Genomic DNA, 12,772 nt, shown 5'->3' on the forward strand with positions numbered 1-12,772 from the left:
TGCCCGTCGTCGAGAGCCGGTAGTCCGGGCCCGCCGACCCTTGTTGTCACCCGTCGATCAGAGCTTACAGTCGGGGTCCGTGTCCAGGCCTGCAGATTGCTTTTCCCACGCCAGCGCTGCGTAGGCTGGCTGTCTCAGGCTCGCCGTTTCCACCGGTCTTGCTCCAGACCTCGCTGGTGGACCGCTCCGGGGTTCGTTATGGGCCAGGCCAGGCCTAGGCCAGGCAGCTCGGCTTCGACGTTCCTTGTCCAGCTACCAGCCTCGCTCAGCTCGCACTGTCTCGCGCCAGCTCGTGTCTTCTCCGCCGAGCGCCTGTCACGTGCCCTCTGCCTCGTCTTTCACCCCCGGCTCCCACAACGTTGCGTAGCAGTTCTCACAAACATTGTCCTGCCCACACAGGAATGCCGCTTCTTAGGCGGAGTGCAGTCGTTTCAGTAGTCCGAAGTCGATCCTCCAAATTGCAGACGCCTGTTTCTTTAAATCAGCGCGTTTTGTTTTGTGAGTGGGCACACTTACAAATCAATATTTTGCATTCCCTTATAATGGCTCCTTTAATGTAACGTTTCCTTCTTCGTTCTTATAAAATCAAAGGCTGCAACGTAGCTGCCTTACATGCTTCGTTTTATTTCCGCCCTCAGAATACCGTCATACTTCGTTATTGGCCACTTTTCTCACGTCTTTGATTACTTGAACAGTGTGCAGGAAAGCTGGGTAGTAGAATAAGCGGAGCGCGCGTTTGATTGTCTGTCACCACCAACCACAAAATAAGCGACCGCGTGGCATGCGTCTATCTTTCAATGACTCCGCTGAGGGTAGTGTTGGGCAGTGCCTTTCAGTTTCGTGTCAATTTGAGGTTGCCGGCCCCGTTGCCTGAACCAGTGAGATTTGAATTTGTGCATCGACGCAATTTTGTATCAGCGAATTCCCAGAAAAGTCTGATCTAAATCAAGATGGCGGAGTCTGATCTTGCATTTTGACTATGCAAACCGAATTAACGGTAATACGTTGAGGAATGCCAACGTTTCACCTGGACGATGTCTACTATGTGTACCGAACGTCCTGTACATTTCGGGAAGAGTCTGTTTGCAGAAATGCGGGAAAAACTATGAAATAGGTATTTCAACAAGCTAGGATTTATTATCGGCTCCAGACAAACCTGTTGTCGACTGTGGTTGAGTGGTCTCAAGCGTCACCGTGTTGAGGGAGATCATTCGGTGTAACAAGCATTGGACGCTTGCTGAAGCCGCAAGGGTGTATTTTGTTCGCCAACAGCTCTCACAGCACCGGTGAACTGAATGAGGAAAATGCAGTGTTTTTCTCTGAATGCCGGCGTTGTCTACGCCGAAAACGATCGTTCCAGATACGCTGGAGGCAAACGTGGCTTTGCCAAGCGAACAATAGTAGTGAAACATATAGCACCGGAACGCGACAGCGCTCAACGAGGTCTTCAGATAAACACGACCCCACAAAGAGCTTCCAAGGAAAAAAATATTATAAGTGTTGTGCTCCTTCAGCATTAACTGCGAAGGAAGGACAACATGAAAGAGAACATCCTGCATTGCTTGAATTCATCTAAGAAAGCACTTTATATAAAAACAATCATGCCGCATACCGCCTAAGGGAGTGCCAATTAAAATATTACAAATTTCAAACTTTTTTTTAATTTGACATATTTTTGGTATTTTTAGCGATTGCACTCCTTGACTTATTTTAGATTTCTTAACTCGTTTAACCTTTTAATTGGACCTCTCGGTGTTCGCTCGGTATCTTGAGTCATGTGGAACAAGTAAAAAGAAATACCGAGTCAGGAGTTCCAACCTCTGAACTTCTTTTCACCTTTAAAACGCAGCTAATGTGGGCCTTACAAATATGTTTCAGGACTCGTTTGAAAAGAATGGGGTGTTAGTATATCGTAGTACCAAAACCTCGACCCAGGGCTCGAAACACAGTTTTACTACAAACATTTTCCTTTTCAGTCTAAAAAATATTCAGCATATATTAATCTTTGACTCGACCCCTTATCAAATAGCGAGCTTGTTTTAGGGTAACCAAATTCACTGTGGGTTTCAGTTTTAAATAACCATAGGTTTCCTCAATACTTGATATTTAAAGTCGCCGTATCTGTTTAAAGATGGAAATCTGGACATGTTGAGAATCTTGATCAATGTATCTTTTGACGCGTTTTATTTCTTGACTCGTCAATATTTTTTTTTTTATATTATTGTGCCCCTGGACTCAATTCGATTGTCTAAAAACAGATGACACCTTCGATTTATATTCCATTTCGCTTTGGGTGTGAGCTGAAGGGCAGTTACAGGAGCGAGCGCAAGGCTTTCAGTGGGCGTTCTCTGCACGCGCGCTCATGAACTGAATTTGCCATTCGAAACCAAATGATTTTTGCTTGTAGCATTTGCTTTGCTCAAACTTATGGTAAAACAGAGAAGCTGTTGGTTACAAGTTTCGAACTCGTTGTCTTTCTAAGTCAACGGTAGCGCCACTAAAGAAAACGAAAGACGTTTACACGTCTCTGTAACGCGAAATTAGAGCGCAGCTCTTGAGGTGGAGGAAGGGGAAACGGAGCGGAGGGTATGATCCTCCTACACCTTCGTACCCTTTCCTCCTCCCCTCCTCCTTCGCTACCACCCTCTCGTCTTTTCTCCTCCTCCAAATAAGTTTCCCCAGCAAGTTTTGTGGGGAAAATGACGTCTCATGTCTTGGTTTCACGTTACCCATGAACAAATTTAGTTTAATCACAACATTGAGCGGAAATATTGAAGCCGCGTGAGCTGAACGCTGATTTAATTCCCCGCTAGATTTAGCGGGAAATCGCACTGGTGTTGAGGTGCCGTGATGTGAACTGTTCCGCTAAATTCAGCCCGATTACGCCGAAGGAGATTTAGGCGCCGGCAAACCCGGAAACGGCCACCTAAGAGTTTGGCTCAGAAATGAAACTGCGAGCAAATTTCGTGTTGCTGCCAAAGCAGGAAGCGATGTACGTAATGCACGGCTGAAACATACGCGTTATTGATGCGCTTGAACTCAGAATTTTTAATTTCAGATCAGTAGTTTGTCAAAGTACTTTAGACATCAGAATGACTACTAAACTATTCTGTTACGTGTTTGTTGAGCAGTGCTGAGACCAGATTGTATGATAATGTCTACCACATAGATTTACCCTTTGAATACTCAACGAAGTAGCACTTCGTCTGCTTTTAGCCTAAGGAAAATATGAGGTAGTCTGCTGAAACGGAATGGCCCCTTTCCTTAAGTGAACCCACTTTCTTTCCTAATAAATAGGAAGGAAACGCAGAGAGCAATTGCCAGTTCTCGAATTCGAAGGAATATCGGAAACTCTGCGGTAGAGTTAATTGTATTAAACCTTTTTTGTGCCGCTTGGTGTAATCAGGTAAACGTTTCTGCCTCGGCTAAAGATGTCCTTCATCGCAACTGCTTCGAAGCCAAAAATGACCAGCCCAACAAGCACTCGTCAACCCTTATTCGGAAACAAATTGTTGTGGCACTCCGAAGAAAGGAGGAAGTACGGTCAAAGCAGCGGGCGCTCTTTCCTAACATTGGCTATATTGCCACATAAAGTTGTCCGCAAGATACTTTCTCCCTCCCTTGGATTTAGTAAAAAGTGTCTAACAAACTGCGATAAGTTACCATGTATGACAACATCCTCGAACCTGCCAACAGTATACTGCCGCTCTAGCATGCGTTAAATAAGAGCCTTACCTCTGGTGGCGCCTCAAAGTAATCGCAGGTTGTGCATACCTCCTATTTTCATCTCACGTGCATTATTTATAATACTATTTTTTATAACCTCCATAGTTACCCTGTTTATATTAAATACGAAATCTCGACAGCTATTTAAAAGGGGAAATTTGGAAAAGTTAAAAAGGAAGGCGGCATGTCTACGTACCGCTCGGCGGGTAGATTGCGTATTCGTTCCCCCTTTCCGTGGAAGAAATTAGTCAATGCAGCTCGTGAGAAACTTGAAATAGTTTTATGTCAACAAGAAACAGGAACTATTAAAACGGGTAAATCAGTGAATACGTGGAAATTCCAGAGAAGTGAATCTAAGCGACGAGGCGAAGCAATGCTATCAAAACTAATAGTGTTACCCAACATTATTTTTTGAAGTGTGGTACGAAAGCTTGGTTTAACAAACAGAGAACTGCTAAAAGTGAAAACGGTGATTGGGACGTTTCCGTCCGAATGGGGTAATGAACGTTGTCAGTTCCTGGGACTCGCTTGACAGCTTCACTTGGTGAAAACTGGACGTGGCGTCGAGTTTGGAGAAGGCTCGCGCTTCGCCCAGAAGTCCAAGCATTTGATCCACTATCGGAAGGATGTGAAGTTCACGCAGCACCACCCGGTTCAGTCGAGTCAGGTCCACGCATATGCGGTAGCTTCCCGAAGCTTTCGGTGCCACTACCATGCCTGTTCACCACGGTGTCGGTTTGGTTACTCTTTGGATTACGCCTTGGGCCTCTATCTTTTCTAGTTGAGACTTTACGACATCGCGTAGTGGGATGGGGACCCACCCTGAACGTGCAGCGAGTACGGCACCGCGTTCAGCTGAAGACGAATTGTCTACTGCTCCCGAAGTTCTCCGAGACTCTGAAAGAGCTGTGGCGACTAATCCCCGTCGAGCTCACTAGGACAGCTTTCAGTAGAAGACTCCGGAAGGTGATCCACCAACTTGACCACGCCCAACGCCTGAATTGCCGGAAATCCCAACAAGGGAACAACTTGCGAATACCACGTAGAGCTTCTTCTTGATGCGCTTGGTTTTCCATTCTAAGGCCGCGATGAAAGTTCCTAGCACGTCCAACGGTTGACAGGCGGCTCCTGTCAGCTGCCTTTCTGAGGGCTCCAGGCGAGCTAGTATCCCCGAAAACGTAATGGGGACGACAATGGCCTCCGCTACCCTGTCAACCTTGAAGCTCAGCAGTACGTCGTTGACCTTCACGTCAGCAAACTTCGCTCCAGCCTTGGACGGAAAACGGACGGCACGAAGCTCCAGCGAAGCCAACTTGTTCTTGGCGCGGCAGACAGCTGCGAATGGTCCTTCTTGTGGCACTTGTTGCATTGCGCACAATTAGCAGGGCACTCTGAGCGCAGATGCGGAGAACGTCAGCAAAAGCCGCATGAAGATGCACTCGCTGCGTTGCCGCCTGCTTGCTTCGGCCTTGGCAGGCGGTTCTTCGCAGCTTTTGCCCCGTCAATGTTAAAAGCTTTGCTTCTGCTAATGCTGCCATGGATGTGGATGTCGACGAGCCCCGCAGCTTCCGTTCCCTCTTTGCGTTCTCGAATTGGCGAACTTGAATGAGCGCTTCGTCCAACGTAAGCTTCGTGTTTCGGCAGTCTGTCCAACAGCTTTGTGTCTTGCAAGCCCACCACAAAACGGTCTCATATTAGCCGCTCCTCCACTTCTCGCGACGGGTACTTACAACTTTTTGCCATGTTGCTGAGCGTCGTAAAAAATGAGTCAGCTGATTCACCCGCTTGCTGCAACCGTCTGTGGAAGCGTGCGCCCTCGTAGAGCTCATTGACTGGGTGAACGACGTACGCGTAGAACTTCTCTGCAATTAGATCGTAGTTGTTGAAGTCTGAATCGCCGACGTGTAGCGAAGTCAGGACGTCCCGCGCTTACGGCCCCATGGAGTATAGTAGGGTCCGAACATGAACTTTGCCGCTGGCGGCGTAGAGTCCTGACGCGTAGACGTAGTCATCGAACTGCTGATGCCACAGTTTTAATTTTCCAGGGTTGCCAAAGTCAAACTGGGGCGGTGCTTGTAGATTGAGCGCACCGACTGGCAACGCTCCCGGACAGGCGGTGGCGCCCTCCCCTTCGGCCATGGCGGTCTCTTCCAAGGCTGGCTCTGGCGCTTAAAAAGAGAAAAAGCGCTAGCCGCTCACTTCTGACCCAATGTAGAAACCGGCGACCGTCGAGGCCGGAGAGAAACGAACACACACACGCGCCTGGTCCGGGTGGAACGAAACAAGTAACTTCGTCTGCCTCTTTACTCTCTTATATATATGCAACCTAATGGTAGCGACACCTACCACAACAGTTTCCAAAACAAGAAGGTAGAATTTTTAGAGTAACAGGAACGAGTTGTTAGTATTTAAAGTATAACATTGCCGTAGCGTTCAACCGACACGTCTCCGTGACCTCGGTTCGTCTCCCCTTCTGTCAGCATGTCCCCTCTTTTATATACTCTAGCGCCTATTCTTCGTGCGCTGTTATGCGCCTCGGACGTTCTCCACTTAGGGAGCTCGGCAGTGGCCTCTTTGCGTAGTGGAAGACTCTCGCTTCCACAAGCTTCTAGGTATGCGAAATCAAAGTGAGGAAAATTGCCTTACCTTATTATAGTATACATATTGTGAGGGTGTCTTGAAGCAGAGAAAGGAGCAGAGAGAGACGTGTTAGTGTCCAGCAACGACCAGTCTATTATCAGTGCGACCTTCCTTGCTCCCCCGGCGCGCGCCCGTCCAATAATAATAATTGGGTTGTGTGTGTGTTTATACTGCCTAGAACTTGGTCTGCCTCACAGGGGCGACGAGTCTCCCAGCTGTAGATGAGAAATTTAGCCAGTGCGGTACAGCCGCTAGCCTGGGGTCTTTAACGTGCATCACGCAGTAGTGATACACGACCGCACGCCGGTACGATGGTCATCCAGATCGAAACGGGCAGGGGTGGGGCTCGAACCCAGGATCCCTGGGTTCTGCAGCGCGAGCTTTCGCTCCACGTGCTCCGAGCTGGTGTGCGCTAGACCACTCGGCCACCGATCCTTTTTTTTTTTTTATTAAAAGTATGTCTATTTACAAGGTTTTAAAATGATCACATTGGTTACCATACACTTATCATGTCAGTGAGCACTGTTTGACAGGCGAGGACCGCGATTCACACACAAATTCAAAATGTATCTCGCTCAATCATTTCTCTGTAGCGTCACATGCACCCCAAGCAGCCACTCGCGCAGTGGCCCGGGAATCCTTGTTTACCACTGAGCCTTTAGAGCGCGGTTATGCATACGCGTTCCAAATAGCGACCAACATTCAAGCCCTTGTTGTTCCGTCGCCCCAAGAAGGCTGCTCACGTATAGAAAGCCGTCGCAGAAGTGTTGCCAGGCGGGCTTGGATCCCTCTCGGACCTCCAAGTGATCCATCCTCGACCGCCACAGCGCATATAGACCGAGGAGTGCCAGCAGCTCCCATGCCCTACTCTGTGCACTGTCGCCGAAAAGCAGAAATTTCGCGCTCTTCCACTCTACGTAAAGATCTATCTGCAGCACTGCTCGAAGCTCTGCCCAAAAAAGCTCCGCATTCGTACAGTACAAAAACACATGTTCAAGTGTTTCGGGAAACGGACACAACGCACAATTTGTTGACCACGGTTCAAAGAAACCTTTTTTAACCAGCCACGTCTTGACCGGCAGTACTTCGAAATGGAAGCGTAGGAAAAAATTCTTGACTGCCGTCCTGACAGGGTATCTACGTAAGCGACGATATACATCCGATTTATCCACACTTCCCGGAAAGCTGCGATAGAGTGGGGGCGGTATGAGCAAATCAACTGTGTCCCAGTATAGAGATTTCTTTTTAACTTTCTGCAGGTACTCGTCGGAAAAGCGGGCTCGGAAAAATTCCTTCGCCGCTGCTGTTTCCTGGTAAAACTTCAGAGCACGTGCTCGGAAGTCCCCAGTGCCCCTCTTGAGCCGCGGCCCCAAAACGCTTCCTCCCAGCTCCTTAAACGCAGAAATCACGAGAGGATTGCCTTGATCGCGGAAAAATAGGAAACGCTGTACTTTCAGCTTAAGTTCTACGTTTACAAGGCCCAACCCTCCTTTCTTCTGGCTTACAAATAGGTTGTCACGCCTCATACGTTTAAAACCTGAGTCCCAGATAAACGTTGCGAAAAATCGATGCACCTTCGCCACGTCACTTTGGGAGCACGGCAACACTTGTGCCGCGTACCAAACGGTCGGGAAAAAAACAGACTTACAAATAAATGCGCGATTGAACAAAGAGAGTTCCCTAGCATGCCAGTCAAGCACCTTACTTCTGAGGCGATTAATGTCCAAACCACCGCATCGGCCACTCAGTTTCTCTGCGGTCGAACTGAGCCCTAGGTAATTCGAAACGCTCGTCGTCCAGGTGACACCGAGGAACTGCTCCGGTTTCAAGTCCCAGTCTTCAAGCCAGGCTCCGACAGATTTGTCTGTGTTCATCGCCGCACCCGAGGCACTGCAGAAGTCTGCGATGTGTTGGGTTACAGCGCGCACTTGCATCCTTGACGAGCACAACACCGTGACGTCATCTGCGTAGGCAAGCACTTTAAGCGTATCCGACGCTAGGGACAGCCCACGAATGCTCGCGTCACCGCTAATGGCCCTGCACAACGGTTCCAGGTACAATGCGAACAGAATAGGCGACATCGGGCAGCCTTGTCGCACGGATCGGGTAACTGCAATGGGAGCCGTCCTTTGCCGTTGAGCAGGAGCCGCGTCGTGATGTCACGGTAGCACAGCTGCACATATCGTAGCAGTCGCACCCCGATCCCACACTCCTCCATGAGCCGGAAGAGGAACGAATGGCGAACCCGGTCGAAGGCTTTGCTCAGATCTACCTGAAGCACTGCCACTGGAAGCTTCAACACCTGCGCTGCCTCGCACACGATTCGCATCGCGTGCAGGTTGGTGCTGATGGTCCGTCTCTTGATGCCGTAGGCCTGATGCTCTCCGACGACGTCCCGTAGACCCCACTCCAGCCGCTTTGCCAGAATCTTGGCTAGGATTTTATAGTCGCTTGTTAGCAGACTGATGGGCCGGAAATGGTCGACCTTCGGGGTACCCTTTGAGTTTTTCTTCTGGATGAGCACCGTTACCGCCTGTCGCATGGATGGTGGCAGCAGTCCTCGCTTCAGTACGTCGGCGTACACGTCTCGTAGGATAGGACACAGCTGGGCTGAGAACGTCTTGTAAAACTGGCTACCGAGCCCGTCCACTCCTGGCGATTTGCGCGGAGCTAATTCCTTGATGGCTTCCTCGACCTCTGATTCCGTTATTTTCCGGTTCATTTGTTTTCGGACCTTTGGGGATATCTTGGGCAGCGCCACTCCAGTAGTCTGGAGAACGCCGTCGTCCTCCACTCTCGTGAACAGGTCGGTGTAGGCCTGCAAAAACGCGTCTTCGATTTCTTCTTGCCGGGTAACCTCGACGTCGCCTACTTGGAGCTTCCCGATCTTGTTGCGTGAAGCGTGCTGGCGTTCCTTCGTCTTGAATATTTTTTCGGCTCTTCATCTCTCTCGAGGAACAGCGTTCTGCTTCGGACCATGGCACCGCGGTACTCCTTCTCGAGAAGCTCCAGAATATTGCCTTTGCAATCGCGGATATCTTGACTGAAGAGTCCTGGGGAACGATTTTCCTCTGCGATGAGGATTTCCAGGGTCTTCATCAATCGGCGCTTTTCCGCCCTTTCGCGCGCCGCTTTTTCCTGGCTGTGCCGGAACGCTTTGAGCTTGACGTCCTCTTTCAGCTCCTCCCAGGTTACCGCGTTCATGGGCACACCTCCCGTTTTGCCCTCGAGAAGCTCCTTTATCTGCGTGCGCAGTTGTTCGTCTTCGATGAGGCTTTCGTTTAGCTTCCAGCTACTCCACCAAGAGGACTTCCGGGTTCGCGGCACGGGTCTGCCCAGCGTTACCGTGACCAGAGCGTGGTCCGAGAACGCCAAGGGTAGGACTTCTAGCACAGGCGTCATTGCTGAAAATTCTCCCGAGAGGTAAATACGATCCAGTCGAGCATGGCAATTTCCTTGCCAATGCGTGTACGTTGGGTCGGCTGTTTTCTCGTTGTCCTTAGCATCCACCAGGTCGAAGTCGCGGAGCAGTTTTCGCAGTTCCAGCCGGCTGACGTCCGCTCTCAGCCGCTTTGAGCAATCCCTCTCGGCCAGCACACAATTAAAATCACCAGCGAGGATCGTTCGACAAGGTGTGTCGAGATACTGGCGAAGATTTTTGAAAAAGTCCCGTCGCTCAGTCGCGTCATTAGGTGCATACGCAGATACAAGCCTGTGAAGCTGTCCGCAGTGCAGCATTTCTACAGCGCACACCCGTCCGTTTCTGTCTCCCTCCCAATCGGGGCAGATTGCGATGTTTTTCGTCTTGCGAATCATTATCGCCGTTCCTCCGCTCTGTCCAAATGCCCTCGACAGGAAGATGACGAAGTGACGATCAAAAAAGCGCGTCAACTCCTCCACTTGACCGTCTGTGGCAATCTTGGTCTCTTGCAAGAAATCGACATCAACCCGCTCGCGCAGAATCGTGTCCAGCACCCATTGCTTTCTTCTTCTCGCCAGAAGACTTACACAATTGAGGGTTGCAAACTTAAGGGCTCGCATATTGTGGAAAAGGGGGTGCTGGTAAAGTCATGCGGCGAGGACACTTTCGAGAGATGAGTAGTGAGCAGAGAGAAAAACAAAAAAGAAGTGACCTACGGAAGGGCCGGCCGACGTCGCTCTTCCGTCGGGATGCGCGGCTTCGGGTTAAAGCGCTCCTTCCGTGTGGTGTTCTTGTGCCACTTGAACTCAGAGCGTGCTGATGCTTCCCCTGGCCGCATGATGCACGTTTCACTGGCGTCGCTAAGGTCGGAGTTGTCGTCGCTCAAACTGACCTGGTTCGTGTCTTTTGATTCCAGAGCTTGGATGGCCTCTACGTCTTTTGATATAGACATTTGGACGTCGCTCGATATGACAGGGCTGCTGCTCGACGCTTGCGCATGGTCGAATTTCATGGCGTCCCCCTCGGGCTGCAACTGTGGAGGGTGCACTTGTTTCAGTTCATCGACCGGGGCCTCTTTCGCACCGACTGTGGCGGAAACCTCAGTTTCGACGTCCCTTGCGGCCTCCTCTGCCTCTTCCTCGTCCATGTTGAGGACACCATCTCCATCCGCCACCACTTCCTGCGTCACTGTAGCGTAGGTACGGACGCAGTTGTCTCGTTCATGTCCAAAGCGATGGCATTCGTCACATCGCGGTACACGACACTCTCGTCGAATGTGTCCCGTACCTTTGCAGCGTAGACATAATGGATCACGTCCCGGAATCACGACCAGAACGTTGCCACCAGCAATCCTCAACTGGTGCGGAATGCGTTCTAAAGTGACGCCCTCCTTTAGGCTTAGCCGCACCAGTCTGGTCGTCGACTGGACGCCGATGAATCCTTCCGCCTTCCATTTTTCACGCGTCAGGTCCTGAACCTTCCCAAAGGGCTCTAGGGCCCTCCTGACGGTTTCGTCTGACGCGTGGAAGGGGAGCCAATGCAGTTTCATGCGGACGTCTGCGTTCTCCGGGTCCACGACGATGCAACGCTTGCCCTTTACCTCCAGTTCCTTGGCGGTGACCAGGCGCAGCTTGGCTTCCTCCGTCTTGAAGGTCACCATCCAGAGATGATTCATTTGATAGGCGCCGAGCGCCTCGATGTGCCCGATCACACCAAGACGTTCCATCTCGGCCCTGAAATCGCCTATCTTGTATGGACGAGCACTCACGTCACCGTGCAGCAGCACGGAGTTGCGCACAATGGCTCCTGATGGCAGAGGAGGCAGAACAATGCGATAATCCGAGTTAGCCGAAGAAACAGATGAACCGCGGCCGGCGAGGGCCGTTATCGACGCTCCTGAGGAGCTCATGATTCTCCAACCGTAGTGCTCGGAAGCCGGAAGTAGAATGGCTCGGCCACCGATCCCCCGCGCGCCCGTCCACGAGACACTGGTGCTGCTGGTGGCTGTTTACAGCCACCAGCAGCACCAGTGTCCAGTGTCCACTTATCGTCACATAGCCCCACCGCCGAGAGAAGGCCATCCTGTCCTAGTACGGTTGATGAAGCTTTAGGCAATTAACGTAGACGATGGGCTGGCCATGAGACCGACGGTCGGTTGTGGGCTGCGTAGGCTCTACGAGGTGATTGACGGGAGATGTCTGGGAAATGATGCGGAAGGGGCTTGGTATTTATGAAGGAATTTTTCATAGTAGCCGACTTTCCGAGTGAGGAAAAATATCAAAACAAAGTCATTCTGGTTGTAGCGGCGATATGTGTGTCTGTCGTGATGGTATCTTTTCAATTGTTATTGATGCTGAGCTGTACGTGTTTGGGTAAGTTGACTGCGGCCGTCAGCATGATACGCGGCCTGGGGAGAGGAGCTGTTGTCGGAAACTTCACTTGGGTAGGGGAGAACAGCATCGATCACGATGGACGGCCGTGAACTAAATAAAAAGGGGAATATCGAGTGGTAGATTGTACTGACGCATTGCAGGTGAAGGTGACGAATGGAAGGATAGTGGCCTATGTGGAATGGTTATCAGAAACATACATAAAAATAATGTTTGGGAGCAGTGGTTTAATCTATTCGTGAGTTCGTTTGTTTGGGGGTGGTAGGGAGAGGTCGTTCGGTGGTCGATATTGCAAGCCTGTAACAAAGCTTCAACGGCGAGCCATGAATGACCGTCCGCGATCTCTGATGAGAGCTCTTGGGGCACCATGGCGGAGAACGATGTTATGTAAAATGAAGAGGGCGATGGCTTCTGCAGTGGCTTCTGGTAGAGAGGCAGCTTCGACGTATCAAGTAGCATTGTTAATGGCACCGAGAATCCAGCGATCTACAGCTCTGGACCGAGGGAGGGGACCAAGATATCAATACTTTGGTAATTTCAGATAAGATGGGGGTGGCTGGTCGACATTTTTAAATCAACTGATGTTTTTATATGC

At 50.4% G+C, this 12,772-nt stretch overlaps 1 protein-coding gene across 1 annotated transcript; it reads right to left on the reverse strand.

Annotated features, from left to right (window-relative positions):
* Positions 1 to 10,499: 10,499 nt before the first annotated feature.
* LOC115311487 lies at positions 10,500 to 11,627 on the reverse strand (the record flags this gene model as incomplete). Its single annotated transcript, XM_040214580.1, has 1 exon — positions 10,500 to 11,627. A coding segment is annotated over one exon (1,128 nt), but the record flags the coding sequence as incomplete, so codon positions are not given.
* Between the last annotated feature and the right edge of the window lie 1,145 nt (positions 11,628 to 12,772).

Source organism: Ixodes scapularis, unplaced genomic scaffold (genome assembly GCF_016920785.2).
Source record: "Ixodes scapularis isolate PalLabHiFi unplaced genomic scaffold, ASM1692078v2 PGA_scaffold12__126_contigs__length_90152505, whole genome shotgun sequence".
In the NCBI taxonomy this organism is placed as follows: Eukaryota; Metazoa; Arthropoda; class Arachnida; order Ixodida; family Ixodidae; genus Ixodes; species Ixodes scapularis.